The sequence below is a fragment of the Harpia harpyja genome, chromosome 10, assembly GCF_026419915.1.
Source record: "Harpia harpyja isolate bHarHar1 chromosome 10, bHarHar1 primary haplotype, whole genome shotgun sequence".
NCBI classification, from domain to species: Eukaryota; Metazoa; Chordata; class Aves; order Accipitriformes; family Accipitridae; genus Harpia; species Harpia harpyja.
In genome coordinates, this window is record NC_068949.1 from 41354452 (window position 1) to 41380634 (window position 26183).

Sequence of the window (26183 nt, forward strand, 5' to 3'; positions counted from 1 at the left end):
ATGTTTTTTTCCTGAAAGGATCACAGATGTAACGCTCTAACTTCAACCACTACATTCAAACAAGTGGGCTGAAAATTCTGTCTCATCCATCGTGAGAAGAGACAAGCTGCCTTCCCTCTTTTCTGACCGTGTGGGCAAGAGAAGGCTGAACACAGGCAAAGGGATGAAGAATGGAACGGAGGCAGGAGACTTCTTTTTCCTTCTCTCCCTCCTGCCAGGTAATCTACTAGCACTCCCAGACTTTGAATGTTTATTCTGAACTCCAGCAAAGCATTCCTCATGAAATATGTGGAGCAGTGCTGACTTGCAATGGTTTTCTTAAGGCAGCTATCACTTTTAGCCATGCTGTGGTTATATACATTTGTCATGTGCTAAACTGATTCATTTTCCCAAACTTCGCTTACTAAGTTAGTCAGATGAGAGAGACAGGCTGATACTTAGTAGTTATAGTCCTGGAGTGAAAAGCCAGAGGGTAAAATTCCAGTTACATTGGAGTATCACGGAACTTGTCTCACTGCCTTAAGCAAACAGTATACTAACAACAACAATAACAGCAGTCTGCACCCAGTGTACAAGACCTATCTCGTGTTATTCTCATCCAGCAACTGAGAATTCCTGTGAAGAACTGATGTGTCATAGCCCTACAGCTCCATGGGTCAGATTCCTTACACTTCATAGCTATCCAGCATAGTGTTCTCAAACATAAGCCAATTCACATTAATAGAACGCTTTCATGTGATCCAGGGAGAAAGGGGATCCATACACCAGCTAGGAGTGAAGGAGTGCAGAAGGTTATAAAAATCAGGGACAGAGTGGTGCATTTTCATTTTTAGTCTAGAGGAGAACTGGGTGAGTAATTTTTTTATTAGTTCTTTAAATTTAAAAATGTCTAGACTCAGAAACAGTTTACTAATTATGCTTTAGACACTACAAAAAGGCAAAGGGAGTGTCTTATAAGTAAAAGAAACTTTTCTCCTTATGAGAAAAAAACAGTGGCTTCTTTGAGGCTTTATAGTTTCATGATCTCTTGTATAACTTGTTTTACAATGCACGTAACTTATAAAGTAGTCTACAGGATGATGTCTATTTAGTCAGTATCTTTCTAAGACTGAGAGACTGATTGTTAAGTGTGCATGTCCTAAAAGAGCTGTTTTAAAAACATGTTACAACATTACAGACTGTAATAGCTATTTGCAAATGCTGGAGTTCTTAAATATGGCTCTCTTCCACCGTTCTTCTTTTTTACAGAAATAGTTCTAAGAATTTGTTTCAGAAAGGGTTGCTTGTTGATTTTAAGTTGCCATGTAACAACAAGAATGTGTTCCTCATGCAGAATTTCAGAGATAAAATTAGCTGGCTAGTCACTAGAATGATTATGCAGATGTTTGACAATGTTCTTAAGTGAGAACTGACTACAATGTTTCATCCTTTCATGCATAATGAAGTTTGCTTCAGGCTGTAAAATACAACATCTGTAGGTAGAATATTGCCTCTGGTGATCCAAACCTTTTATAGATCTTCAGGTAGTTGAAGTCAGTTCTAGCCTTAACCACTGGGGAACTAATCAGATTAAAAAAATACTTCACTAGTTTGAGATTAACAAGAATTTGATTATGTTATTATTTTGAACGTTGATGACATTATATTGAAATATGTTGTCAGCAGGTAAGACCGTGGCCGCTTCAATTATTTCTGGATTTTTTTAATGAAAGAGGTTTATATTGCCACAATGTTTTGGTATGTTTTATATGTTTTGGAAACTATTTTTCAAGCAATCTGTATTTAAAAAGATAGGTTTATCTTCAGGCAGAAACTAAAAATCATATTGACAGACACAGGATGACAATGGCAGACATGCTTCTATCTGTATTATAAAGCTGGTATTTCCTACAAAATCTGATCTTATCCAAAAAATAGAGTGCTTATAGCTTGCATTTGTTTCTCATGATTCAGCTATTCAGAATCAAGCTGCTAATTATCTAGGAGTAGACCTTTTTCCCTTTGCACAGCCCAAGAGATGGGTTAGAAACCTGCTATACTTGTAGGAGTTAAGAAAAAAATCTCTATCCCTTTGTGTCAAAACTTTTTAATTATAGTTTCAGAGATTAATTAAGTAGATGCTAATACATATATCCATAAATCTTATTTTAAAGGGATTTTGGAAATGAGAAAGGTAGAAGGGCTGGTAGTTGGCCAGAAATGTCAGATGGGCCTATGGATGGAAGATCTAATCCTCACTGGCTTAGTATTCATACCCTGCCATCTGCACCTACATCTACATCTATGTCATCTACATCTACATCCATGCATTTTTCCTTCTTTAAAACAGAGATCTGTGACAATGACAGGCTTGGATACCTTGGCTTAGGGAGATCAGTAATCACTTTGCACATGCTCCAGAATTATCTAGTTCGTATTTTTCATCAAGAATTTTGGCAATCCCAGGGCAAGCTGTGGAAAGCAACCTAGTCTAGGAAACACTAATCTAAGTTATATTATAGCTTGGTTATTTTATCAGTAAAGCAAGTTGTGAATGACTGGATGTCACATGGGCACTGGTTTGTGGGGCTGTTTAGAAAGTACACCTGTTCAAAGCCGGTCAAAGAGCCTACTGCAAAAAAGAAATAAAATAAATGCCCCCAGTTCCAATGTTATACTTCATACTCACAGGTATGCCTGTAGACTGTTTCCCGCTTATGCAAAAATCATTTACATTGTAAATTGCTTGCTAGTTATTTTGTGGGACTTGATACAAAGCAAGCAGGATAGAAATAGAAACAGAAACAATAGTTTGGAGAGCTTCCAGAGTAGGCAATGGAGAGGGGCTGACTGGGAGACAGCACTGTGAAGGTTCAGGTTGTGAAATCTCCTGCAGGCTGTGGTAGGGTCCCTGTCTTCATTGGCAACTTTCATTCAGCTGGATGGGAGGAAGGTATTTTTGAAGAATATTGAGGATATTCCTTTCTTGTCACTTGAAGCTTTCTTTAAAATTCTCTTATATCTATCATCACTTATGGCAGTATTCAAGAATGATTGACCTGTAATACTGGGCAGCTTTTAATCAGTGCTGTACTGCTTCTTTCAGTGAGGGAAGTCAAACCAAGCTTTCATACTGACCACTGACCTTTTTTCTGGAAAGACGGGCCTTCGTTCTGGGGGAGGTGGGAGCCACTACTCAGGCTGCAGAAGGCTTTCAGATCAGCTTTTGTGTTTTCTGATTTTACCCTACATCTATGATCTAAGCTTAAAGCTAAATGAACAGCTTAAATCCAGTTGATTCTACATTCAGTTGCAGCAACTAATGGTTTGAAGAGTTGCACTGCTGACAGCCAGTATAAGAGTAGAGCCATCACAGGTTATAGTTTTTATTTTTCTTGGCATAATCCTTTTTAAGTACTGGCTTCTAAAAATTGCATGGTGAAATGAAGTTCGATTCAATTTTTGTATGTTTTCATTAGAAGCTCCTGAATGCAGCATAATATGAAAATATATCAGTTGATCAAGATAGATACATATACAGAACATACAAGGCTCGGCAAGTTTGACAAAATACTGAACTATGTATTCTTGCCAATTAAATTTGTCATAAAATGCTAGTTGGGACTTGACAGACTCATTTACTTCTCTGGTTTCACAGCAAGCATATGATCCAGCTAGCACTCTTGGTTCTTGGTCACACCCAAGACTCAGCCAGCTCTGAGTCCTTGCAAACGGATTAGGATATCTTTGTTTGCTTCATGTGTAAACAGTATTGTGCTGCAGGGAATTTTGTAGGACTGTAATAGGACTGTACATCGATAAAAGGTAAGAACAATTTATTTTGTCACCTAGATGAAATGTGCTTTTCTGAATAGATTCACTGATTGGCAAATTGATTGGGTGTATAGTGTAAACGCTTTTTCTTGCTACCAAAACATAAAGTGATAGATATCATGCTGATTTTTTTTTATATGAACAGTTGCCATATTTGCAACAAAAATATTTTAGAAGGAAACAGGACCAGTATAATTGTGAGTAAGAAAGCAGGACCACGAGATAATGTCCCTAGAGGCAATGAAAGAAAACAGGAAACTGTATTAGTGAACCAACACTATAGCTGTTTCTACAGAATAGATCTAAGGAATTGATCACATTAGACCAAATGGCATATATTTTCAAAGGAGTTCTTTGGGAAATATGATTTCAGAACATTTTCTCCCATTCCCAAAACATGCTTCCTCCAGGAGACCTGTAAAAAATATAGCTATCTGGGGGAGATACACACTAAAATAGAGGACAGGAATGTCCCTCAGCCCTATTTTCTATGATTCTATGAAGTGTCAGCCAAACAGCACCATTTCTGTGCTCTTAAGGTTCAATGTCAGTTTTCACTCATCCTCCAAAAGAGGCAGAGAGGATGTTTCTAGACCTTCTGGAGCAAAAATAATTTTTGATGTTAACACACTCTGACATCATGAGCAACTCCTAGCTGAAGCCAGAAGCACAAAGATTGCTGCAGTAAGGGAAGGGAAAAAAAGTACAAAAAAGTAGTTCATGAGTATAAAAATCCCAATTTTTACAGCACAGCTTAGTAAATCTGCAGGTTTGGACCTTAGATGCCTAGATTTTTATGTGCTCCATTTTGGTTTTAGCATGGTATAGACTGAATTCTCCAACACTTCAGTGGGATATGTGTGATGTATTATACATGGCTGTCTTTCACTTTTGTTACTATTACCCTAGTATAATGTGAGCTGTTGACCTATTTTTCATCCTTATGAAAAAGCTTTTCATTAGACTAAAGATTTTGGTTTATATTTCTGTATGTCTGTGTATTATATATACAGCATATTGATACAATTGAAACTACAGTAATTAACTGTTGGAATAAGTTGCATGTCTACTTGTTACATTGTCTGTTACTCACAGTTTCCATGCCACTTCCAACTGTAAACTGAAAATTATACTTAACCACTTTCTTTATGAGAAATAGCTGATTTTACCCACAAATTTGGAGCACTGCACAATTTTATTGAACCCATATGAAAATCTCTGCACGATGCAAGGGGGCAGGAGGTTTAAATTCATGGTCTACATAAAGGTTTGGTTGGGTTTTTTTCAGTTTCTCTGGTAGACTCTTAATTCATTGCACTGTTCACATCAAAAGGTGATGTGTGTCAGGAGCATTGAGCATGGAGATGTTCTCGCATTCTAATAAGCTAGCCTTAACATTTCGTAATTGTCATACATGCAATATTTAGTCCCTGCATGAAGACTTGCCAGTCCAAAACCAATATTTGAACCATGGCACTATTAAACCATTTCTATTGGTAAAAGGATTTCAAGAGTTTTGGAAATTGCGCTTAAGCCTTTTGCATTAACATACCCTACAGTCTCATCATATCTTTCTATGGCAAGTTCTGTTCTTATGTCTGAAGTTTAAAGAGGTTTGATTCGACCTATAGGCTATCACACTTTTCAGAGAAGAATATTATTCCTTTCTAGATGTACAGGACTTCACCAAGTAACCCTTAAGAGTTTGCACATACAACAAAAAAAGAATCGCATCTGGATACAAGAAGATACCAATCTTGATTCACTTTAGCCCTTTTAATTATGGAAGGTGGTACTGTATATACTCCAGTTGTACATGAACTTTACATTGGACAGACAGTTGTAGGCCTTATTTTGTGCTCATGCCATTGACTTGGAATATGGTTCGTGTCCACTTTTTGGGTACTAGTGACTGATATTTAGTTCCCTACATTCTATCATGGCTTCATGTTAAGAGCATAAGAAGTTTTATATTTTTTCGTTTACTAATATCTCACAGTGCTTTGTGATTAAAAACAATTGATGTAACTGCGAGACAAAAGTGCCATCTGTGAACTTGCATATAGCATCAGCCCAGGCATTCTTTTTAATATTAGCTCCTGCTCTAACAGGAAAAGGGGGTTTTTTTGCCAGCAAGTCAAGGACGTGCAGTACAAAAAGACACTTGGATCTTTAATATCCAAAAGAGACAGTCATAATGGTTGCATAAACATGTAGTATTTCCATCTGAAAGATGAAATCTCAAAAAAAAATCTGTCAGACTAAAAAACTTGAGTGCTACTTTTCCCATTGCACTGCTCTTCTGCCATCATTTAAGATATGGGTGCTGACTCTTGGGATTTTGCACCCCGATGACCTACCATTTTTACTTTTGAGTCCACATCCAAATAGGAATCCAGTCACTGGATTGCAGTGATAGCACTGTGTGCTAAGGTTATAGACATCATAGGTGAAGCTGGAGGAGAGCTAGGGCAATGTTGCTTATTTCCATTCGCTTTATTACCTTTCGTTACTTTCTTAGGGATGAAAAGAACAGCTCAATGACAGTAGACAAATAGATAAATAGTAGATAAATAGAAACCAACTGCAAAATCAAAATTTCATCTGTTCATCTGTCAAGTTCCATCTGTTGTAATGACCAAAACCAAAATAACTATAGCCAATGTTCAAAAAACTTAATTAGATTTTGATGTTAAAATCTTATCTAGATGAAAGAGGATATTCACATCTTTAAGAACCAGGCTGTTTGCAGACTCAGGAAGCTAATATTGCAGCCATTTGCAGATGATTTCTGAAGATTTTTTTCCCAAATTTTCATTCAGTATTACAATCCCTACTTAAAAATGTAAATATAGTGCCTAATTACATATAACAACAGTTATTTTGTGAGCCTGGTCTCCAGGGAACCTTCCCCAAATCAAAACTGAGATTGAGTTCAACTACTGCAAAGCCTGCATCGAATATATTCACTAATGATGAACAAATACCAATAGAAAAATATACCTGTAAATTAAGAGTGAACTTCTGAAACTGGATATTGTTTATATTAGTGGAAAATGATAACATGAATATAAATAGTGTAGACCCAGCTGGACAAGGCAATGTGTTATATGAGTTTAAATCTGTCGTTGGGAGAAGCTGATTAGGTTTATGTCTGTCAAAAGGATGAAGACTTGTGCCATCTGTAACAACAGTGAGCAGCTTAGTTAACTTTATCTCCACCAACTACCATGGATCACTAGGGCCACTTCCCACCAACATGGCATTAGATCATCTTTTAAAAAAGCCAGTACCACAAAGGCAAACACCAGGTCCTCCAGTTTAGAGTAGGAAATGCAGTTTAGGCACCAGTCATTGTCAACAGATCATCATAAACACCTTAAGGACTGTCTTTAACTGACTTCTCAATCTTGTTTTGCATGCCTGCTTAGCTGAATCAAAGGAGTCAAGGGGGAAAATATAATATGTATAACTTACTTACATTCATATTCATTCTAAACATTATAACAGTGATGAAATGATGGTAGTGACAGTAAGGAAGCATTTCCATTATTATGCAATTATTATTGTTTGAAAAAAAAGCATGTAAAAATTATTTTAGCCTTACTGTTTTTTCTTTTCTTCTTTATTTATGATATCTTTAATGATACCTCTGTGATGTTACTGTGCACAAAAATATTCTTGGCTGGCCCTTACAAATAAACCTAAGGAAGTATTTTGATCCTGATTAGCCTTAAGATGTGATGGGGTCTTTTTGTGCAGGGCTAGATCAGTGTAACATCCTTGAGAAAAGTCCCTAATCCAGTACATATTCCATGTAAGATACAACCTATTCTTTTAGAACAGCAATGCTAAATCAAACCAGTAATAATTTTCATTCTGTACTCATATTCTGAGGGCTGAACACTAGCCCTAGTTTCCTGCTTAGTCCAGGATTACACAATATATTAATGGCCTAATCACTCAACCCCTCTGTGCCTCAATTTCTACTTTTGTAAAATGTCAGCAGTCTTATCCTGCTTCGTGAATCAGTGAAGAACTTGCATAAGTAATTCTATCTAAATGCTTACAGTACATGAATGTAAGTGTTGTGCTTACTCAATATAACTACTTACAAGGTGCAGAAGATTGAAGAAACTCAACAAGTTTATTTTCAAAGTAAATATTTTTTCAGCCAACTTCAGCATCTTTGTAAACAAGGATTCATGGCTTTATGAACACTATCTTGACTACAGAATTATTTTAGAGGTCAGACACTCAGTTCCCAGACTTAGTCTTGCAAAGATCTAGTATACTTGCTTGGACTAGATTCTGAAACCTAACCTGGTCTGGCTATTAACAAGTTGTCTTGAGGTGCAAGTCTCCTGAGAGACTTATTTTCATAGCCTGCCCTCACTACTGATAAAACGCATCATATCTGGAGTGAGAGTATTGTTCATTGCTAAATATTCAGTAGCTGAGTTTATAATCTAATTTATTCTCACACAGTGACCAAGCGACTATCATGAAATTATGAAAAACAGCTTCAGGCTAAATGGTCTCTAACTGAGGATGAAGGATAGAACATGTATAGGATATATGCATTTATGTATACAAAATAAGTAATATATACATGTGTACATATGTGTGTGAGTGTGTGTATATATGATTATGTACCTGTGTTGGGCCAGCACAAAAAATCAATAAACATCCTTCCCTTAGTCCGAGGAAAAGTCTCCAAGTGTTGGAGGCTTTCTAGAAGCCCAAGAATGAGTCCTCCTCTCCTGTGATATTTGTGGGGGCATGAAGGGTGTGTTAGCACAAAGCCCAGAAAGCAGCTGCAACCTGCCAACTCTGCCATGTCTACACACACCTCAGGCCAAGAAAGCGGGAGATGAAATACTGCTGCCATCCGCAATTAGGGAGAGACAGTTGCTGACAGCTTGTTCAGACTCCACAGCTAAAGGAGAACAAGAAGGAAGGATTCTCTTACCTTCTGAGCAGCTTTACACCCTGCTGTTTCTCTGCCATTCTCCTCAGCTCTCACCAAACGAGACCTTGTGGCAACTTTTCACTCTCCCTTGTATTTTCACTGAGTATCTTGGCCAAAGGGAGGAGAAAAAAGGGAATGCATGGACAGAAGAAACAGGTAAACACTACAGAGGGGACAGCAAGGAAAATAGTTTGAAGGAGAAAGAACCTGAAAAGAGGCAAGAAATAATTCACCTTGTCATGCATTCTTCCCATGCTTTATATGTGCCTCTAGAGACATGTTAAACTGACTGGTCCCCACTTTGCTTATATCTCCTTTTCTGCCTCAACATAATATGGATTTTTGTCTCTCTGAGTTGTGTCCCACCATCCCCAGTGCTATGACTGGATACCAGAGCAGGCAGAGAAGCTCAGGGAGCAGAGAGCCAGCAGGTTCTGAAAATCCACTCTTCACCTCAGACCTCCCACCACTCCTTCCAAAACTTTGCCCCAAGTCAAAGTAATGTCTTCCTGCCTCATCTTTGAGTTTTAGAACAGGGATCCTGCACTTTGAGTGAATGACTGTGTGCATTTAGAGTGTGAAAACACACATGCACTCTGCCAAGTTGGCTATGGACCTGAAATACACAGTCATATATGTCTCGTAACACAAATATGAGTGAGATACTTTTCATAAATCATAATCGGCTGTTTATAAAAGGCAGGCAGTAGTAATAAGGAAATAATTTACAGTCCTGCACAATTATAGGCACAGATTGACCAGGTGAGCTATGTAGGTCAGCCTCCCCTATAGCTCCCAAGCCCTGTTAGCTGGTTGTGGTGTTAGGAACTTAAATATGAAGCCTTTATCCAGCTCTCCATAGCCAGATACTCCATGTGGACAGAGAGGGAGTCAGTGCCACTGCACAGAGCTGTGTGTTTCATCTGGATCAACAGCCTTCCCACTGACTTAAGTGCTTCATATGGAATCTGGTGAAAAACTGCTGGTATAAATGTGGTTTGGAAAGAGAAATGCTCCAATACTTGGATGTTATTTTTTGGATCATATATATTTTGTGAAATACTTTTGGCATCGCTTTTAAAGACTAGGTCCTCTGCATTACTTTGACAGCTGCAATCAGTGCAAACAAAAGGGAATATACATGTGCTCAAAACATTTAATGCTCAATGCACAAGAGAAAGATTACTTAGATCCACAGATATAGGCACTGAGCACTATTTTAGACACCTTGAGGTGGTTGTGACATCATCGTGGGACTGACAGATAAAACACAAAACTTATCTGAGACCCATGTCTTCCAGAGAGTCAGTTAAGGGATAAGCAGGATACCCTAAGGTGTCCAGTGTGACACTAGATGTCTCTTTTAGGCAACAGAATCACACCTAAGATTTCCAGAACCACTTTTATTTATTATTGCATGAAACTATTTAGTATTATGAAAGTTCTGTTAAAAGCCGAAATGACAAACTTCTTTTTTTCAGCTGGGAAAATATTCCTAGGTAGAATGTAAAATAAAATTAATTAGCACCCCCATGTTGCTTTAGGAAGGGTACCTCCTGATGGAGGTTTGAATGACATGAACTCAAAATCCAGCACAGTCTGGCAACTGGAGCTTGCTGAGGAAGCCAGTGCTGACATCCTAGTTCTGCCACTTGGTGGGGTTTTTTTACCTTGGGAAAATCAATTAATCTCCAAAGAAATATGCATCGTCTTCTACACCTTTTGTGCCATGAATGTTTAGACTAAAAGATCTGAAGGAGGGAGGAGGGACTATCTATACAGAGACTAAAACAAGATGTAAAGTCTTGGAGGCACTTGTTTCTAAAATCACTTCTAAGGGTACTATGCACAATAAGGTGGTCATATCTTTCTATAACTGTTATCACTACCATATCCAAATACTTCATTACCGTGAGCATGAATAAAACTTCCAAATACCTTAGCTATATGAAGATGCTGAACCCCATGAGAAATCAAAACACTTCTGCATCACAATGTTTTTTTCCAGGTTTCACACTGTAGCAAAATAATTCCCTTTCACTTCCTGAACATTGTGATTTTGCAGCCTGACCACCTCTGGCGCCACAGTTAGACCTCCATGGTGCACTGACCCCCGTGGCACAGGAGTGCCCTGAAGTGCTGCACTGGCATCATTAGAAGCAATGAAAGTATGCCATAGATACATAGATACATAGGATTTTTCCTGGCCAGGTTGTTTTACTGATTGGAAATTAGCCAGAAATGGGAAGAATAATTTTTAACTTTCTTAATCTGTTTTTTTTAAAAATCTTTTGTCTATTAGTAGCAGATACACAGAGTCTCCCTGTTTCTTTTCCTTCATACTTGTACATTAAGTGGAACAAATCGGCCAAAGCTGGGCTGCATCAAACAGCTGTGTCATTTGCTCTCCTTTAAATCCTCACTCCTGTACTATATTCAGTGGTGCGGTCCTGACAGGCAATTTCTGGTTATCTTTGAGGGAAGGGCAGCAAAATACCATTTTACAACTCTCACAAAAGGCCAGCTCAGCTTTTTGTTGCCAAGCAACATCACGATTTTACAGCAGATCCAGCTGCTGATGTTGCTAAGCAACATCTTTCCCATCAAGTTGTGCACTTTTAAATCATTACGTGTTTACTAATTCTCATTATAGGATTATGTTTTCCCTCCCAGATCTTGGTATTTGGTCTGTTAGAATTTGTGAGAAAACAAGCGCTGAAGGACTATCATAAGTCAGTCTTTCTTGCAGATCTCAACAATATTGTTCTAATATGCAGAAACTAAGAATGATTTTGCATTAGTTACATCAAGAGCAGAGAAGAGCAAAATTCTGAACACTCCCCCGTTCTTCTCTTAACCTACGAGAATAGCTGGTGTGTAATGGTATGATCAGTGCTTCAGCAGAGCTTTGCAATGCTTTATGTGTAGTATCAATCATGTGAAAGTAAGGAACATAAAAACATTTTGTCTTATTTTGGCAGTATTTATACCATAAAGTAAAATGAGCTCAAACTAAATTGTGTTATATAAATACCTAAGGTAGCATGTATTCAACATGTAAGAAGCTAATGTATCTGAGTAGTATGTGGTTGGTAAGTATACCAAATACTGTATATACTAGGATTAAATTTAATCACTTATGAGAAATTATTTGGATCTTACTGAAATGCCTAGCTCATTAATCCGCTACATAGCTTACCTTTAAGTCTAAGCTGTGTTTTCTCCTAGTTTGAGTCCTCCAGTCCTCCTGGGTTAGATCCTCTTTTGATCAAGAAAAGACAGTCTCTCCCTGGATGAGCGTGAACCATGGATGAGGAACCACAGGGGAATTCCAGCAAATAACAGTAAAGCAGCCCGATGTGAGTACTTCTTCTCCCACCAGTTCTATCATAAAATCAAAGAGAATAAACTGAGACATCAGAGGATGAGGAATGCTCTAACAGTTAGTGGTTTATGCAAACTGATTTGACTTCATACTGGAACAGAGCAGAAGAGCAGCATCTGCATAGGTGGGAACAACATGCAGTGAATAGGTGCTACTTGGGATAGTTGGGACAGGACCTGAGTATATCCTAGTTTAGACACGAAAGTGGGTCAGAAAACTGACCCAAAGATGTAATGTCAGTGTTGTCAGACAGAGTTGTTCTAGGTCCAGAGATCAGAGAGCATGGTTGCTGTTTGTTAGCATGTGTGCTGCTCCCCTCATTCACATGACTCAAGGTTCTGGCAGTAGTGAAGTTGTCTGTGTGGCTTTGCAAATATTACGTGAGGTTAGCCAAACAGAGGGATTCTCTTCTGCACATGTTGATAAAATATACAATCAGAAATCATGATCAACTACCACAAGGTCGTTTTACCCAAAGTATGTGCCGGACAATTGTTTTGCAAGGCAGCTTCTTCACTTTCACTTTGTGGCATTTTCTGGCCTTAGTTTTAGAAATGGAATAGCACCAAATATGAGTTCAGTTTCTGTTTATGAGGAAATAATGCGGCTAGCAGAAGTGAGGATATATTACCAGGCTTGTGTTTTCCTGAGCTCCCACAGGATGCCTGTTCTTAAATTCATGGCAGAGAGCCTAAACAAAAACATTGCAGTATAATTTGTTGTCTATAGGCAATGAATTTTACAATGGCCCTATTTTGTTTTCTAAGGAAGAGCACACTAAAGCTTTGATTTCATGAACTTCAGCTTTTCTGGATTCTGAAGTAGGCTGAGGAGACCAGAGAAAAGGGGATGTAACAGCCACTTTCACATCTTTTAGTTTTTGAGCTTCACTATGGATCTTGACTTTTCCATCTTGAACTCTTAGAGGTATAGCACAGATTTATTTGACATAGTGTATTACACACAAACCACCAAACCCACTCATATGTACTTTATTTTATAACCTGAAAAAGCTCAGGGAATACAGGTAATTTATTTCTGACCTATGGAATTCTTTGATCTGTAACAGTGGTTTAAGGTGGTATAATAATGCTGGAGGCCTAGATTGCTGGATCACCAACTTTATAAAAAAAGAAAGGTTAAAAAGGCAGGGCTACTTATGTAGTCCCTGGCCTTGCAACTGTTCGTTCCAGCTCTTCATATTCCTAATGTTTTCAAGCCAGATGTTTGTAGACCAAGATTTTGTGGAACAGAGAACAACCACAGGAAAGCCAACAGAGAGCATGTAGCTACCCTATGAAATCCTGCCTCTTATTCATGTCAGATATGAATTGTCCATGCTAGAGTCAGTAATGCTGCCTAGCAGCTCTTCAAGGTGCAGTAAACCAACAGTTGACAGTTCCTTTGCTGTGTGGCACCAACAAGCACCACTGGTGTTTACAGAAACTTGTTAATCACTTGGAGTTGCCACTAATGATAAATACACTGTCTTTTGTTATCAGCTGTCTTTCGGAGCAACCCTTTGTGGAAGCATTGCTGGAACGGTCAATGAGCATTAATAATAACAATTAGCTCACCCATAAACCAGTGCTTCTTGCAACATCACATTTCAAAGGGTTTTTGTCATGTCTCCACCCTTCAGGATGAGTAAATGGGAAATGATTTCTGTATAACCTGAACAGGAACATCAACATTTTTAGCAGGTATTTCTGAGAGCTTTCAAGAGTAATACAAGAAAATGAAAGACAAACTCAAACACATGAACAAACTTGAAAACAAAATGCTAAATAGATATTGCCCCCAATACTAATTTTCCCTTGAAAATGTGCATAATTTCAATGTATTGTTGATACTGTTTCACTGAACAATTTTTGTAGTGCAAGAAGCATACCATAAGCCAGGAAACAGTAGAAGGGAAATCTGTTTTAACCAAAATCCATTTTCTCTGGGGTTGCTTTTGTGAAAAACATTAGTACTCAATTCATGACATGCAGAGCCATAGCAGTGTCCCAGGAGCGGGGGAGGCCCGGGTGGAGGAAGTATAACTTGTTTTCATTTTTGCCTGGGGTGGAGGCAAGTTGGTTGTTCAGCAGGTTATGAAGGTGGGTCCCTGAAAGAGTGCCTACATTTCATGTCAGTCTGAGGAGAAGTAGGAGGAAAATAAAGTGAAAACTTGTGAGGTGAAGATGGAAGGAATGGTTTGAAGACATGCAAGTGTCAGTGAATCCAAAGCTGCCAGATTAATCCTGGAATGTAAGTGTAAAGTTAAACATTCTCTCGGTAGCTCGCTTTCAGGAAAGTACAAAAGTCTCTATGGGCTAATCAGACCAATTTGGTATTAGTGAGCAATTTTTGAGATATGTAGCATTAAAATAATTTTAATAATATGTAAATTGTAAAAGATAGTATAGAAAGATGAGAAAGATTATCTTTTGGTTAACCTATGTTTATTTAATGAATGGATTTTTAGCATGTTTTTAATGTTTATTTGAAATTCTATACATATAATAAAGCACTTGTAGCTTGCAACTTAAGTAATGCTTGTGCACTGAGAAAATGTTTTAGAAATAATGTATGTTAAAAAGGATTACAATAACATTGTAATCTGAAAAATTATCTTAGTTACTCTGCAATGTAATTCATGCATTATTATTATCACTTGTCTCATTATTGCAGAATCTATAATGACTTTATTCCCTATTTATGACATTTACCTTCATTATAAAGCAGATGGTAATGTGAAAATTGTGTGACAGTTGTGGAATTTCATACTCTAGGGAAAGAAAAGAGTAAGTAGACAGTGTGATATGATATGTTAGTGGAGATTTGTGATAGCTAGTACTTTTGCCGTGCTTTTGTAATTTTCTACTTTGACTCCTGTACATTTTAATAAAAAACGGTAAGTAAAGTATTTTTTCTTTCAATTGAATATTACAAATTTGGCCTGTATTAGCAGTTGCTGTTGTTAACAGTATTGCTGAGTTGGTGCAGAAGCACTGAGAGTATATTATGCACTGGAGTGAATTTAAAATAAATAGAGTAACATTATGTCATACGCTGGCTAATCTGTTTAAGAACTTGGTCAACAAAATTTGCATTTTCCACAACTGATATACAAGACCCCAGCCCAATTAACCATGGAGACTTGGCAAATTTCATTCATTCCCCAGTTTATGTTATTACTGCAAGTGCTTGTGAGGGGACAGTTTTGAGAGCTTTGAATTTCCTGGTGTTTTCACATGATGTCTGTGGAAACAGAAAAAGAGCTGGGAAGAGAAAAGCTCGTTAGGTCAGTGGCACAGAAATGCCAGTATATTCAGTCCTAGGGAAATGTGCTGGCTGTTGAGAGAAGCATATTGCTATAGCAAAGTCATTATTTCTCTCCTGTGCATTGAAACCTTAGTTAGCTGCTCTAACAGTGTGAGAATATTTTGTTATATCAATACACACTTAAAATATTATAATCTTAATCTGTTGTCTTGGAACATTTCACTGAGCTGGGCCTGAAAAAATTTGGTCGTGCACACTACTTCATGATGGAGTACTTCATACTTGGGGAATAGTGATTTTGAAAATACTATATACGGTCTTTAATTTAGTTCAGTACTATTTTAAAACAGTAGATGATTTGGCAGTAATCTCAGCAGATAAAACCTAGTGTTGCTAATTAATCACTAAAAGTGCAGTGCTGGCCCCGGTGATTTCAACAGGAGCAAGTTCAAGCACCAATATATCCCCTGAAGACACTCAAGTTTAAACAGAGCATAGCTTAAAAGCACAATACTGAACTTCTCTCTCTCTCCAAGCCTCCTGTGAAGAAAGATAATCTTTCAAGTTTAAAAAAGTGTACTGTGGTAATAAGTAATAACATTCCTTAAAAGTTTATATGGTTTCCTTGGCTAACAAAGTGCGATCCTTCTTTTACAGCCTGACTTTAATGGAGTTTTTCTTGACATATGCCGCAGACCAATCTCACATTCTTTGGAAAAAAAAAATTAGAGAGTGTGTAATTTTCACCTATACATTAATACAATAAATACAGTGAATTTAAATGCCTGAGCCCCAAAATAAAATGTCTAGAACAAGAAGTAAAAGTCTATAAGTGAATCTCTATTCCGTACTTTTACTATTGAGTATCCTTTTCAAAAAAATACAGAAATGAATGATGCCTGGGGAGACACTAATTCTAGAGATGCTGGTTACAGTTCTAATGGTCAGAGGATTTTTTTGAAATTAAATAATTAGAGTTGAACTAGTATAAAACCAATAGTAATTAAGGTGGGCAGATCCTGTTAAGTGTAAAGAAAATGTGTTTAGATCATAACATTGTAAGCAGAATAATGCCTAGGAAAAGCAGGGTACGACTCCAGTGATAAGGACAAAAAAATCCATTTACTCTTTCTTAAAGCTGAGTGCATATATGGAAAATTGTTTCTGTTACAGTAACAGTCAGGTTTAACATTGTGGTTTTAACAATGTGAGCATGCAGGTCAGTGCAGGATCTCCAAGAAATACAAGTGGTTTGAATACATTTAAAACAATAAGGTTTTCGTATGGGCTGTCCATGCAAAGTAACTATGGCAGGGAAAATGCCATTCTGCCCAAGTGACATGGGATAATCCAGAAACAGAGTAACAAAGCTGAGTTTCAAGGAGTGTCTTTCAGCATAAGTGGAGCCAGTGTAGGGAAGACAGCCGAGGGACATTACAAAAATAAAAGCATTAGGAGTTGTCTTCCCCTGATTTATGACTTAAAATCATTGTAAGACTGAATGTCAGGAGGGGCAGCTGATACGGTGGCTGAGATGACATTCCTCCAAATTTTCCAGGGTTTTGGGGGAGTTTGTTTTGGTTTTTTACTGAAGACTTAGAGCTTTTTCTTTTCTTCCAGTGATCTTTCTTTAATTGCTGTGTGATACTGGACATCAGCATCAAAATGGGCAATGAGAACAGTAGTGCAGAAAATCAGGTGAGTGTGACAGTGTGACTGCATTTTCCCTCCCTACTAGCCTAGAGCAAACCTTACAGAAATTGGTTTCACGCGCCACTTACCCCACATTTATCTTCTGCTCCCAGTTACACTCCTATTTAAGTGTCATTAATGGTAATTGAAGGCAACTTTTTGTTTGTTTGTTTTTTTCTTTGGCAGTAACACTGCTACATAGCGTCAGGGCACTGTGCGGGTGGTTGCTCCCTGGGGGACAGGAGTCATGGAGGATCCCCACGAGGTGAGCAGGGCTGGCTCATCCCACCTCCCCAGCCAGGGATCGGGGCAGCTGGGGGGGCAGCTGGGGAGTAGCCGGGGACAGCTCCAGCTCCAGGCATTGGGCACATCCCTGGAGAATGGGACAGGCCAAGAGGGGTCCAGGATGTCTGCCCGTGGGTCAGTCCAGCTCAGTGGGGCCAGCAGGGCAGGACTGTGATGGAGCAGGAGACCAACATCCTATGGCATCGCTGGAGATAATGTCCCCAGGGGAGCCGAAATGGGGTCCCGGGCCATGAGCAGGGTGGGGAGAGGCCCTGGGAGCCAGGCAATGCCTATGGTGCCCTCAGAGCCCTGACACACAGTAGCTTCTCCTTGTTCAGAAACGAACATATGTGTGCTGATCCAGGAATTTACACCCGTTTTGGAAGGGTGCTTTGTTAATGCATCTTGGTGTTTGGCGATTTATTTTTAAATTCTTGAAATGAAGGGAACACATATGCTATGGCTGGTTGCGTACAATTACATTAGACATTACTATGTTGATATAAGTTTGAATAAAGGTTTTAATTCATCTAATTTCAACAGTTAAAATACCAGAATGTGTTTAATTTTCTCTTCTTCCAAATGTTGTGGTAGATGATAAAATGCCTTAGGGTTCATTTTGCTTCCACTTCAGGTCTCAGCAGATCTGCTGTACCTTGTGCATTGCAAAGTGGAGCCTCTTAAGAGAATTAGTATTACAAGTTAGCCAGATTTTTTTCATAAAGATTTTTTTAGAAGAAAAATCTGCTATAATTCTTGGTTGTTCTGACCCAGTTGTAATGTTAGCCGAAGATCTGGTCCCAACTTTTTTCAGGGTTTGGGAGGGGGGGAATGTGTTAATTGCTATAACTAAGTAACGAGAATTTTTTCTCCAATGTGTACAACTTTCAGTTAGGAAGTTTTTGAAAGTCAAATACATTTCTTCAGGAGTCCTCCTGAGGCTGAGAAGACTTTACATAAAAGTTATTTAATTTATTTCTTATTAAGAAATTTAATAAAAAGCTCTTCTTTTCTAATAAGGAAAGTAAGCTTCTGGTCTCCATTTCATGCTGTAAAAAAGCCAAGCAACCAACCAACCAACCAAAGCCCCAAAGCAAAACAAAATAAATGCTAGAAAACCAAATTACTTTAAAAGTCACTATTAACAGAGAAAAAACAAGAAGTAGTAATAAAATCTTAAAAGCCCCTTAGTCTGCTGAACAGCTATTGAAAAAATATTGCTTAATGAGTAGTCAAAATTCATAGAGTCACTGAAATGTTTAAATATGTTCATTTTTAGTCAGAAGTTCCCAATGCAAATAAAGTCATCCTTATACCACCAAGCCAAGGAACACAGCAGGTAGTGGATGATGAAACTGGTTTGCATGGTTTGCATTTCAAAATGTTAGCATCAGGCTTGGCTATGCTTTTTCTTATGCATCTGCTTCTGGCTTTTGGTTTTTTTGACACTGACAGCAAATTTGCAAGGCAGCTACATTTAAGTTTTCAGCAAGTTGTAAAAAAAAAATCTGGTTTCTTTTAACTTTTTTCTTTGGTAGTAATCTATGCTTTAAAGAAACAGCCTGTATTTGACCCCCTTTGCATGCTGGCTTTCCTTCCAACTCTAACACAATTAAAATAGCTCCATGGGTGTTGTTCTTGTACTCAGTACCAATTGACATGAGTTGTTGGTTTTGTTTATGTATTTATCAGAGGACACCATTGCCCAGCTCTAGCTCTCAGCTGAGTCACTTGGAAGCCATACACACGGTTTGCATTAAAGACAGGAGAGCCTGTGCTAAGTTTAGAACTCATTTAATAAAAGGGAAGATCTGTGGAATAAATGCACTACTATGAAGAATGTAGTAGACACTTAGAGAAAAAGTAAATATCCAATCTGTCTTGTAAAGACCAGCCTCTGAGGAAAATACAGTCTAAATTTAGTAGAAATAAGCAAAGATAATGCTTGGATAAAACAAAGCTGGGGCCAGCAGTATATTTAACAAAGTGATTTTACATATACTAACCATGTTCTGTTTTGCTGTAATAGCACACGAAGTCCAAACTGCTGAGAGATTTTAGGTTTCTGCCCTGCCCTATTAGACTGGCAAAGCTTCCTTCCAAACAGGGGTCTCTGTCAGTGACACAGCTTGTTGAGCTTATGCTGAATTAAATATAAGCTATTTTTAAAATGCGTTTTCCTTGAAGAGCAAAACTCCACATGAAGAGAAATGTGTTTAAATTGAAAAAGCAACAATCTAGAAGAACAGATATTTTGACCCAGTTTGACCCTTGAGATCCAGCCTTTAGAGGGGAAAATACAGGGGAAGTAAAGGAGGTATTCTTTAATGGGAAGCTATGAAATGTACTACAGTTTATGGAACTGTAGAAGGTCTCAGCCATTGTGCCGCCCATCAGACACATATTTCTTCATCCATCCAAATGCACTGGGTGGTGTAGAGGAATGGCAAGGTCTGTCCTCAGGCTTTTCCCTGACTTTTCTGGACAGCCAAATGTTCAAAAATCATCTACATGGCTGTAATAAAAAGGAAAGGCTCATAGCTTCATAGAGACTGATGTATCTGTGCTCTTCCTCAGCTGTTGACCTCTTGATAATTTGGGCTCAGATGCCAGCTAATAAAGCCACACATACAAACAAAACAAAGCTGACTAGGATCAACAAATCTGCTATCTAAAAAGTTTGACAGTGTGAGGCCCATGGTCTGTGTGAAGGAGTGTGAGCCCGGTGTACCAGCTCTGCAGCCCAGCCTTGTCCATGCTGCTCAAGAGGTTTGTGCAATTAACTCAGAGACCGGTTCCCAAACTGACTGTACGTTACAGGATTATTATTGATTTTCATGACTGTTTTTTATCATGGTCTCCCATCTACCAGAATTATGCTATTACCAGGACATCTTTGCTTTCATTTTAAAGGGGTGGGTGGAGGATGTAAAAACCAGAAGGAGTTCTCTATCATTGGAAACATGAGCACAAAATTTTCTAAAGCTTGAATAGGCTGGATTTTCTCATACGTAATAATTTTAACTCGGGTTTTTAATTCTTGCCACTCAGATTTCTGAAGAGGAGGGCTGTCATCTTTCACAGCCTTTCTTGTGATTACAGAAAAGTCAAAGTTACTGAGTAATTGTAAAGCTTTTTGAAGGTGAAAACTGCTGCTGAATTCAAATTCTAGCAGCGTGTATTTTGCCCCACAGTTGAAGAGGGAATTTCAAAGTCAGTTACACATAAGTAAGTTATTTCTATATATTTTGCTTTATCCTTTCTTCTTTGTTTTCTGAATAAGTAAAAAGCCAAACAAAGCTGGTTATTCCACGTCTACACTATTGTCCATTTCTCTTTAAACATATACCTTAATGTGTGGTTATCTTTTCTGTTCTTGTTTGTTTTCTACTGTGAAATGTGTAAGATAGGCAACACATGTGTACTTGCCAGAGGGGCCATAACTTCTGAAGAGTCTATTTGTTTGTCTGAAGTGTCATGCTGTGTTTGTGCTAGGATTTATCCATGTAATTGTTATGAATGAATCTGACTGCTGCATATTCTGCAGTTAATATTCTGCATTATTACTTTCCCCATATTTCAACTTCCTTATGCCTATGTGAAATGATGGATCTAGTTAATTGGCATGGTTCTTCTTTCAGATCCCAGTATTATGGGGATCAGCAGAGAATGCACTGGGAACATTAGCAGCTTCCCAGCCTTCAGTCTCCATTCCCACAGATGATAAGTGGGCAAATTCCTCTGAGCTCTGGTGCTCATACTGTGTGTTTACATACTTTTTGAATAGTGCAATAACATCTGTATACATTCCATTGTTTATATTCAGTTGGGAACAAAAATGAATTGCCAATTTTCTGCATAATAATTTTGCCTACAGTATTTTAATGAGGTACGCTGTTACTCTACACAGACTTTTCTTTGGGTTTGTTGTATCCACCGTGATTCACCAATTTTACTCTCTAAATTATTATTTTCTTTCATTTTTCCTTCCATTTCATCCATTGCACGTCAGGAGCGCACTGGACAGCAGAACTGTTCCACATCCTTTCAGTCAACATTTGCCCACAAGAGGGTGTTGATGGCAGTTGGCTACAGGCCAGCATGCCCATTACTGATGCTTACATAGTTCTAGCATACCTCCAGTCACCATATTCATTAATGCTTACTTCCAATCATAATTACTACTGGTCCAATATTCTATGGTGAATAATGCCAAGTATTTGTCTGAGTTTACACAAAAAGAACTTTGTCTGTTTTCAGAGAATTATACATCCATTTATGCAAATGCAGCAAATTCTGGGACACTTCTCACTGTAGAATGATTATTATACTTGTTCTCATCTTCCCTGTGAATGAAGGAGGCGGGATGAAAGAAGAATAAAGATTCAAAGTTGTGAAGGAGTTCTTAATTTGAAAGCATAGTGAAAAGGAAGTTAGAAGACTGTTCCTTGTCTTCTGAATTAATGGTTAAAGCTTCCTTTGCATCTGTAAAGCCACCCCCATCGCTAATAGGAAATGTACATTTATGCGTACAGATGAAAAGGAAAAATATTTTATATTTATAAAGAACCTCTATAATTATTTACTGCATTTCTCCATTTAGAAATAGTGTAAAAATGTTGGACCTACATTTTCCACAGCTATGGGTATTTAGAAATTACAAGGTACAACAGAGTTAGAACTAAACTTGGAGATGATTTTCCCAATAGACCTTCATATGACTCTAACAGCATCTTCTCAAGTGTTTTATTGTTAGACTGTTAAGAACCACTCATCAGAAAGCTACTTTAGCTAAAATTACATTGACTGAAAATTGCAAGTTATGTGATGAAGATTTTTTTCCCCAAGATCATCAACTGTATTCTCTTTGTCTCCTGCTATATCTCATACACCTGCCATCCTTAAGAAAATAAGGTATGTACTCGTCAGGCCTTCATCCAACTGTCAGGAAGGAACAAAGGAAAATAAGAAGCTGCAGCAAGACTAGTGGAGTTACAAGGATAACTATGAATTTTCCTTTGCTTACTGAATATAGATCACATAAACAGATGGAAAGATTAGGTTGACAAGAACCATGAAGCCAGTTATATAGCTATGCTTCATTTAGCCCAGTGCAGACTCGTGCTACGTACGTTCAAACAGACTAAGGCTCAAACATAGCACCAAGTTGTTGAGAAGACAGTTATGTTGACATTACAAGGATCCGAAGATAAACAGTTTAGTGCCCTCAGTGGATTGGAAGGGTCATAAACACGAACAGTGAAGCCCGAAGGTTTGAATTGCCCTTGCTGTAGCCAAGAGGAAGTTGTGTGTTCTGTGAAGAATGCTAAACCAAGGATAAGATGGTGACTATATATAAATACACCCCACACACACACACACCCCCATGCACCCCCCCCCCCCCACCGGTGTTTATTTTTACATTCACAGCCAGAGTCATTTCAGTAGGTGTTTCTCAGGAGGCAAAGTAACCCTTTTTCTCTAAGAAAAGGTCGTAGGTACTTACATTAGAATGTTGTAACCAGAATTTTTCAAATACCGTTGTTACCATATCACACTTTGCTTTGCTTCTTGTATTTGTAAAAAGCAGATTAAACGAGACTTCCACAAAACGCCAATTTTTGCATTCATGTCCCTTTGAGGATTTTAATTAGAAAAGACGTGAACTTAAAATTCTACTCCTGTGAGAGACAAATAAACCAAGCCAGAAGCAATAGCAAATTACACCATTACTGATTAAAATAATCTACTGTAATTGCAAAATTCTATATGGAATCTCCCTTAAGGAAAGAGTCTGCTTTTTGCATCTGCTCATGTCATAATTACATCCAGCTAATTAAATGGTCATGATGTTTGGGCAAAAAACCAAGAAATGGTCATGATGGTCATCCCCTTCTCTAAACTGCTGTACTCCAGCCACTCTTAATAAGGGGCAGGCACTGAATAATGCAGATTGCTGCACAAGTTGTTTATTAAAATTTAGCTCCCTTGTTTATTGTAATTCTTCAGATTAACTGTCACATGGAGTTCAAGCTTGACCCAATATGTCAGGTAGCAATTTGTTACTGGCCCGTGATCAGTAGTTTTGCTGACCAGTGTTTGCTGATTTGATTGAAAAGTTCTGGTTGTTAAAACAGTATCCACTCACTGTGTAATTTTTATCTATTTTGGTACCATTTCTCCAAACAATGGAGAAACAATGATTCTCCAAGGATATAAAGACTGAAAAATCTAATTTAGTACTCACTTACTGTATCTGCAGAACAGCAAGGAAAAAAAAAAAAGCCAAAAGAGAAAAAAAGTAGCTCCTAAAACCGGCTCTGTCTTAAAAAATTGCAACAGCCATTTTAAAAATATGATTTCCCAACCATATGACCTGCGCAATTCTTTTTTTAGAAAAAGCTTTAAAACTGTTCTATCCACTTTCCTGACATAGGCTGGGTTATTCATATTTCATTCGTATTGATTTCTAGTAGGTATCAGGGTATTAGCAGACCCATTCAGGAGCTGTTAATTTGTTTTAAGAATTGCAGCAAGCCATTTTCTGGCATCTCAGTTCCGTTTTCAAGGAATGGACTTAATGCTGAAGTACAATAAAAACAACGAGGAAAAGCCTATTGATTAAGGCTATGGATGAACAACTTTTCGCTCCCTTTTTCTGCAGCCAGTCGTGCAGCGAAATGAGCAATCGCTGCAAAGCATTGCAGTGAAACCTTTCCGAAGAGCGCCATGTGCACGCTTTTCTGCTTGATGCTAGCCTGCCCGGCCACACGTGTGCGAGGCGTGTGGCTGAGGATGAGTGTGGCCCGCTGTCCCTGACGGGGACCATGTGTCCGTCCTCCCGATGTGGTCAGCGTGGCGGTTGATCCTGAAACCGGAGCCCGGGTGCCGCAGGGCCGACCTTTGCTCTGCGTCCCGGCGTTCACCTGCGCTGCCGCTGCCTGCTCCCGTTCCCGCGGAGGAGGTGGTGGCTGGGACTGCACGAACCAACATTTCTAGCAGGCAGACTTTAAAAAACCCTATTAAAAAAACCCCAACTTGTAATGGAAGACATGGAGAAAAATAAAAGGTAAGTTCTGTTTTATTGATTGAGACTTGTAAAGGCTTGTTCCAGCTTCCTCTCCAATAACCAGAGGGAATTAGTGGGAATGGAAACTTAATGTAACTCTTCAAAGATTACTTTCAGCTAGTCAGAGCTATGGCATGTTCCAGCAATGCTATAAAAGGATGTGTGTTTAATGGAGGAATGTTGCAGAGGGCAGATGTAAAAGGAAGCAACTTTTATTGAGAGAAAGGAGAAAGGGGAATCAAAAGAAGTTCACTTATTTGGAGGGTTTTTAGTGTGAACACCAGGTTTTAAAACCAGACCCGTTTTGTGCTTTGTGATCAGGAGCCTGGTGGCTTGTTGAGAAACACGAGGCTTCTTGAATCGCTGTAACACAAGGCTGTGGCAGTGCCTAAAGCTGTTGCTATGGCTTTGAACCAGGACGGGAGAGTCAGTGTTTTGGGAGCTGAGCTGTGAACAGGCTCCCATGTAGCATTAAAGGAATTTCTTTCTGGTATGATAACTTTAGCCAGAGTACAGCCGCGCACATAATCCTTTTGGCTACAGTGTTAATGGAGTTCTTTTTTTTTTTTTTTTTTTTTTAACTTTTAAGCTCCTGTTCAAAGTCATCAGGAAAAAAAAGTGATCCTGTAGATTTACTTAGTGTTCTTGCAGAGTCCAGTGCTTGTGGAAAGGTTTAATGCAAATTACATTGCATATTTCAGGAGAATCAGTTTTATTCATTTAAATAGTATGCTGGCTTAAAGGAAAAAAGTATAGGACGTTTAGTTTTCCTTCTGTTGTTTGTAGTTTCCCTCTGTGACAAACTTGTTTTGTTTGTTGTTGGGTTTTTTTAATTATCCTAGACTTACAGAAAAAAACTGCTGAGAACCTGTGTATTCTGATTTTAATATAATTATTTTTTCAAGTCTTTCAATTAAGTAACTTTTTCTAATCTCAGAGTCCTTTTCAAAAAGGAGCGTGCTACATTTGAAACAAATATAGAGCAAATTTAGCTGGAAGCTTCTGTAGTAAATCACTTCAGCGGCTGTATGTGTTGAAACTCCAGAAGTAATTTATTTAACAGCAGCTTTCTGATGATACTTGTGAACAAAACATAGACTTTCTAATTGTTTTCACAGATGTTAATTAAAAATAAAAAAGCATGCTCTGCAAAGCTAGTTCAGCACCTGATTTGCATAACTAGCTTAAATTTGAAAAACTTGATAGAGAAATTGAATTATGTTTTTCTGCTGGCTGGCATAGATTCACAGAGCATGTTCTTTTGTGATGATTAAATTAATACATTAAATGTAGAAGACCAATATATAAAGCTTTCCTATATCTTGGAATATTAGTAGCTCCTTTTACATTTAAATATCTACATGAAGATTTATTTTAGATTATTGTTAAAATCATCCTTTGAGCTTCTTTTGAAAATATACTTTCCTGGCCATGTGTGCTTTTGCCTTACTAGGTAAGAGGGCAACTTGCTTTTTGATCATTCAAACACCTGACAGCCTGGAAAGAAAAAAAGAAAAAAGAGTGTCAACAATTCAAAATCCTCTCTGATCCAACAGGATCTATGTTGCAAAGATTGTTTTAATGTATGTTAAATTTGGTCATGTTCGGAACTGGAAGAACAACAGTCAGTTTTTTCTGTGGCTAATGACAGTAGCTTAGGGATAGCTGGGAGATGAGCTGTAACTTCTTAAACATTA

The 26183-nt window shown here is 38.2% G+C and overlaps 1 protein-coding gene across 11 annotated transcripts in view; it reads left to right on the plus strand.

Moving 5' to 3' along the window:
- Positions 1-715: 715 nt before the first annotated feature.
- TACC2 (transforming acidic coiled-coil containing protein 2) overlaps positions 716-26183 on the plus strand; it is a 155498-nt gene continuing 130030 nt past the window's right edge. For 8 of the 11 annotated variants that reach the window (XM_052798561.1, XM_052798564.1, XM_052798556.1 and 5 more), the window contains exons 1-3: positions 12014-12144; positions 17061-17138; positions 18697-18756. In XM_052798561.1, coding sequence (XP_052654521.1) covers positions 17106-17138; positions 18697-18756 — 93 coding nt within the window. In that variant the 5' untranslated portion in view covers positions 12014-12144; positions 17061-17105. Of the gene's footprint in view, positions 850-12013; positions 12145-17060; positions 17139-17318; positions 17398-18696; positions 18757-26183 lie in introns of those variants that run through there. The other 3 variants (XM_052798555.1, XM_052798557.1, XM_052798560.1) reach the window with 3 other exon arrangements.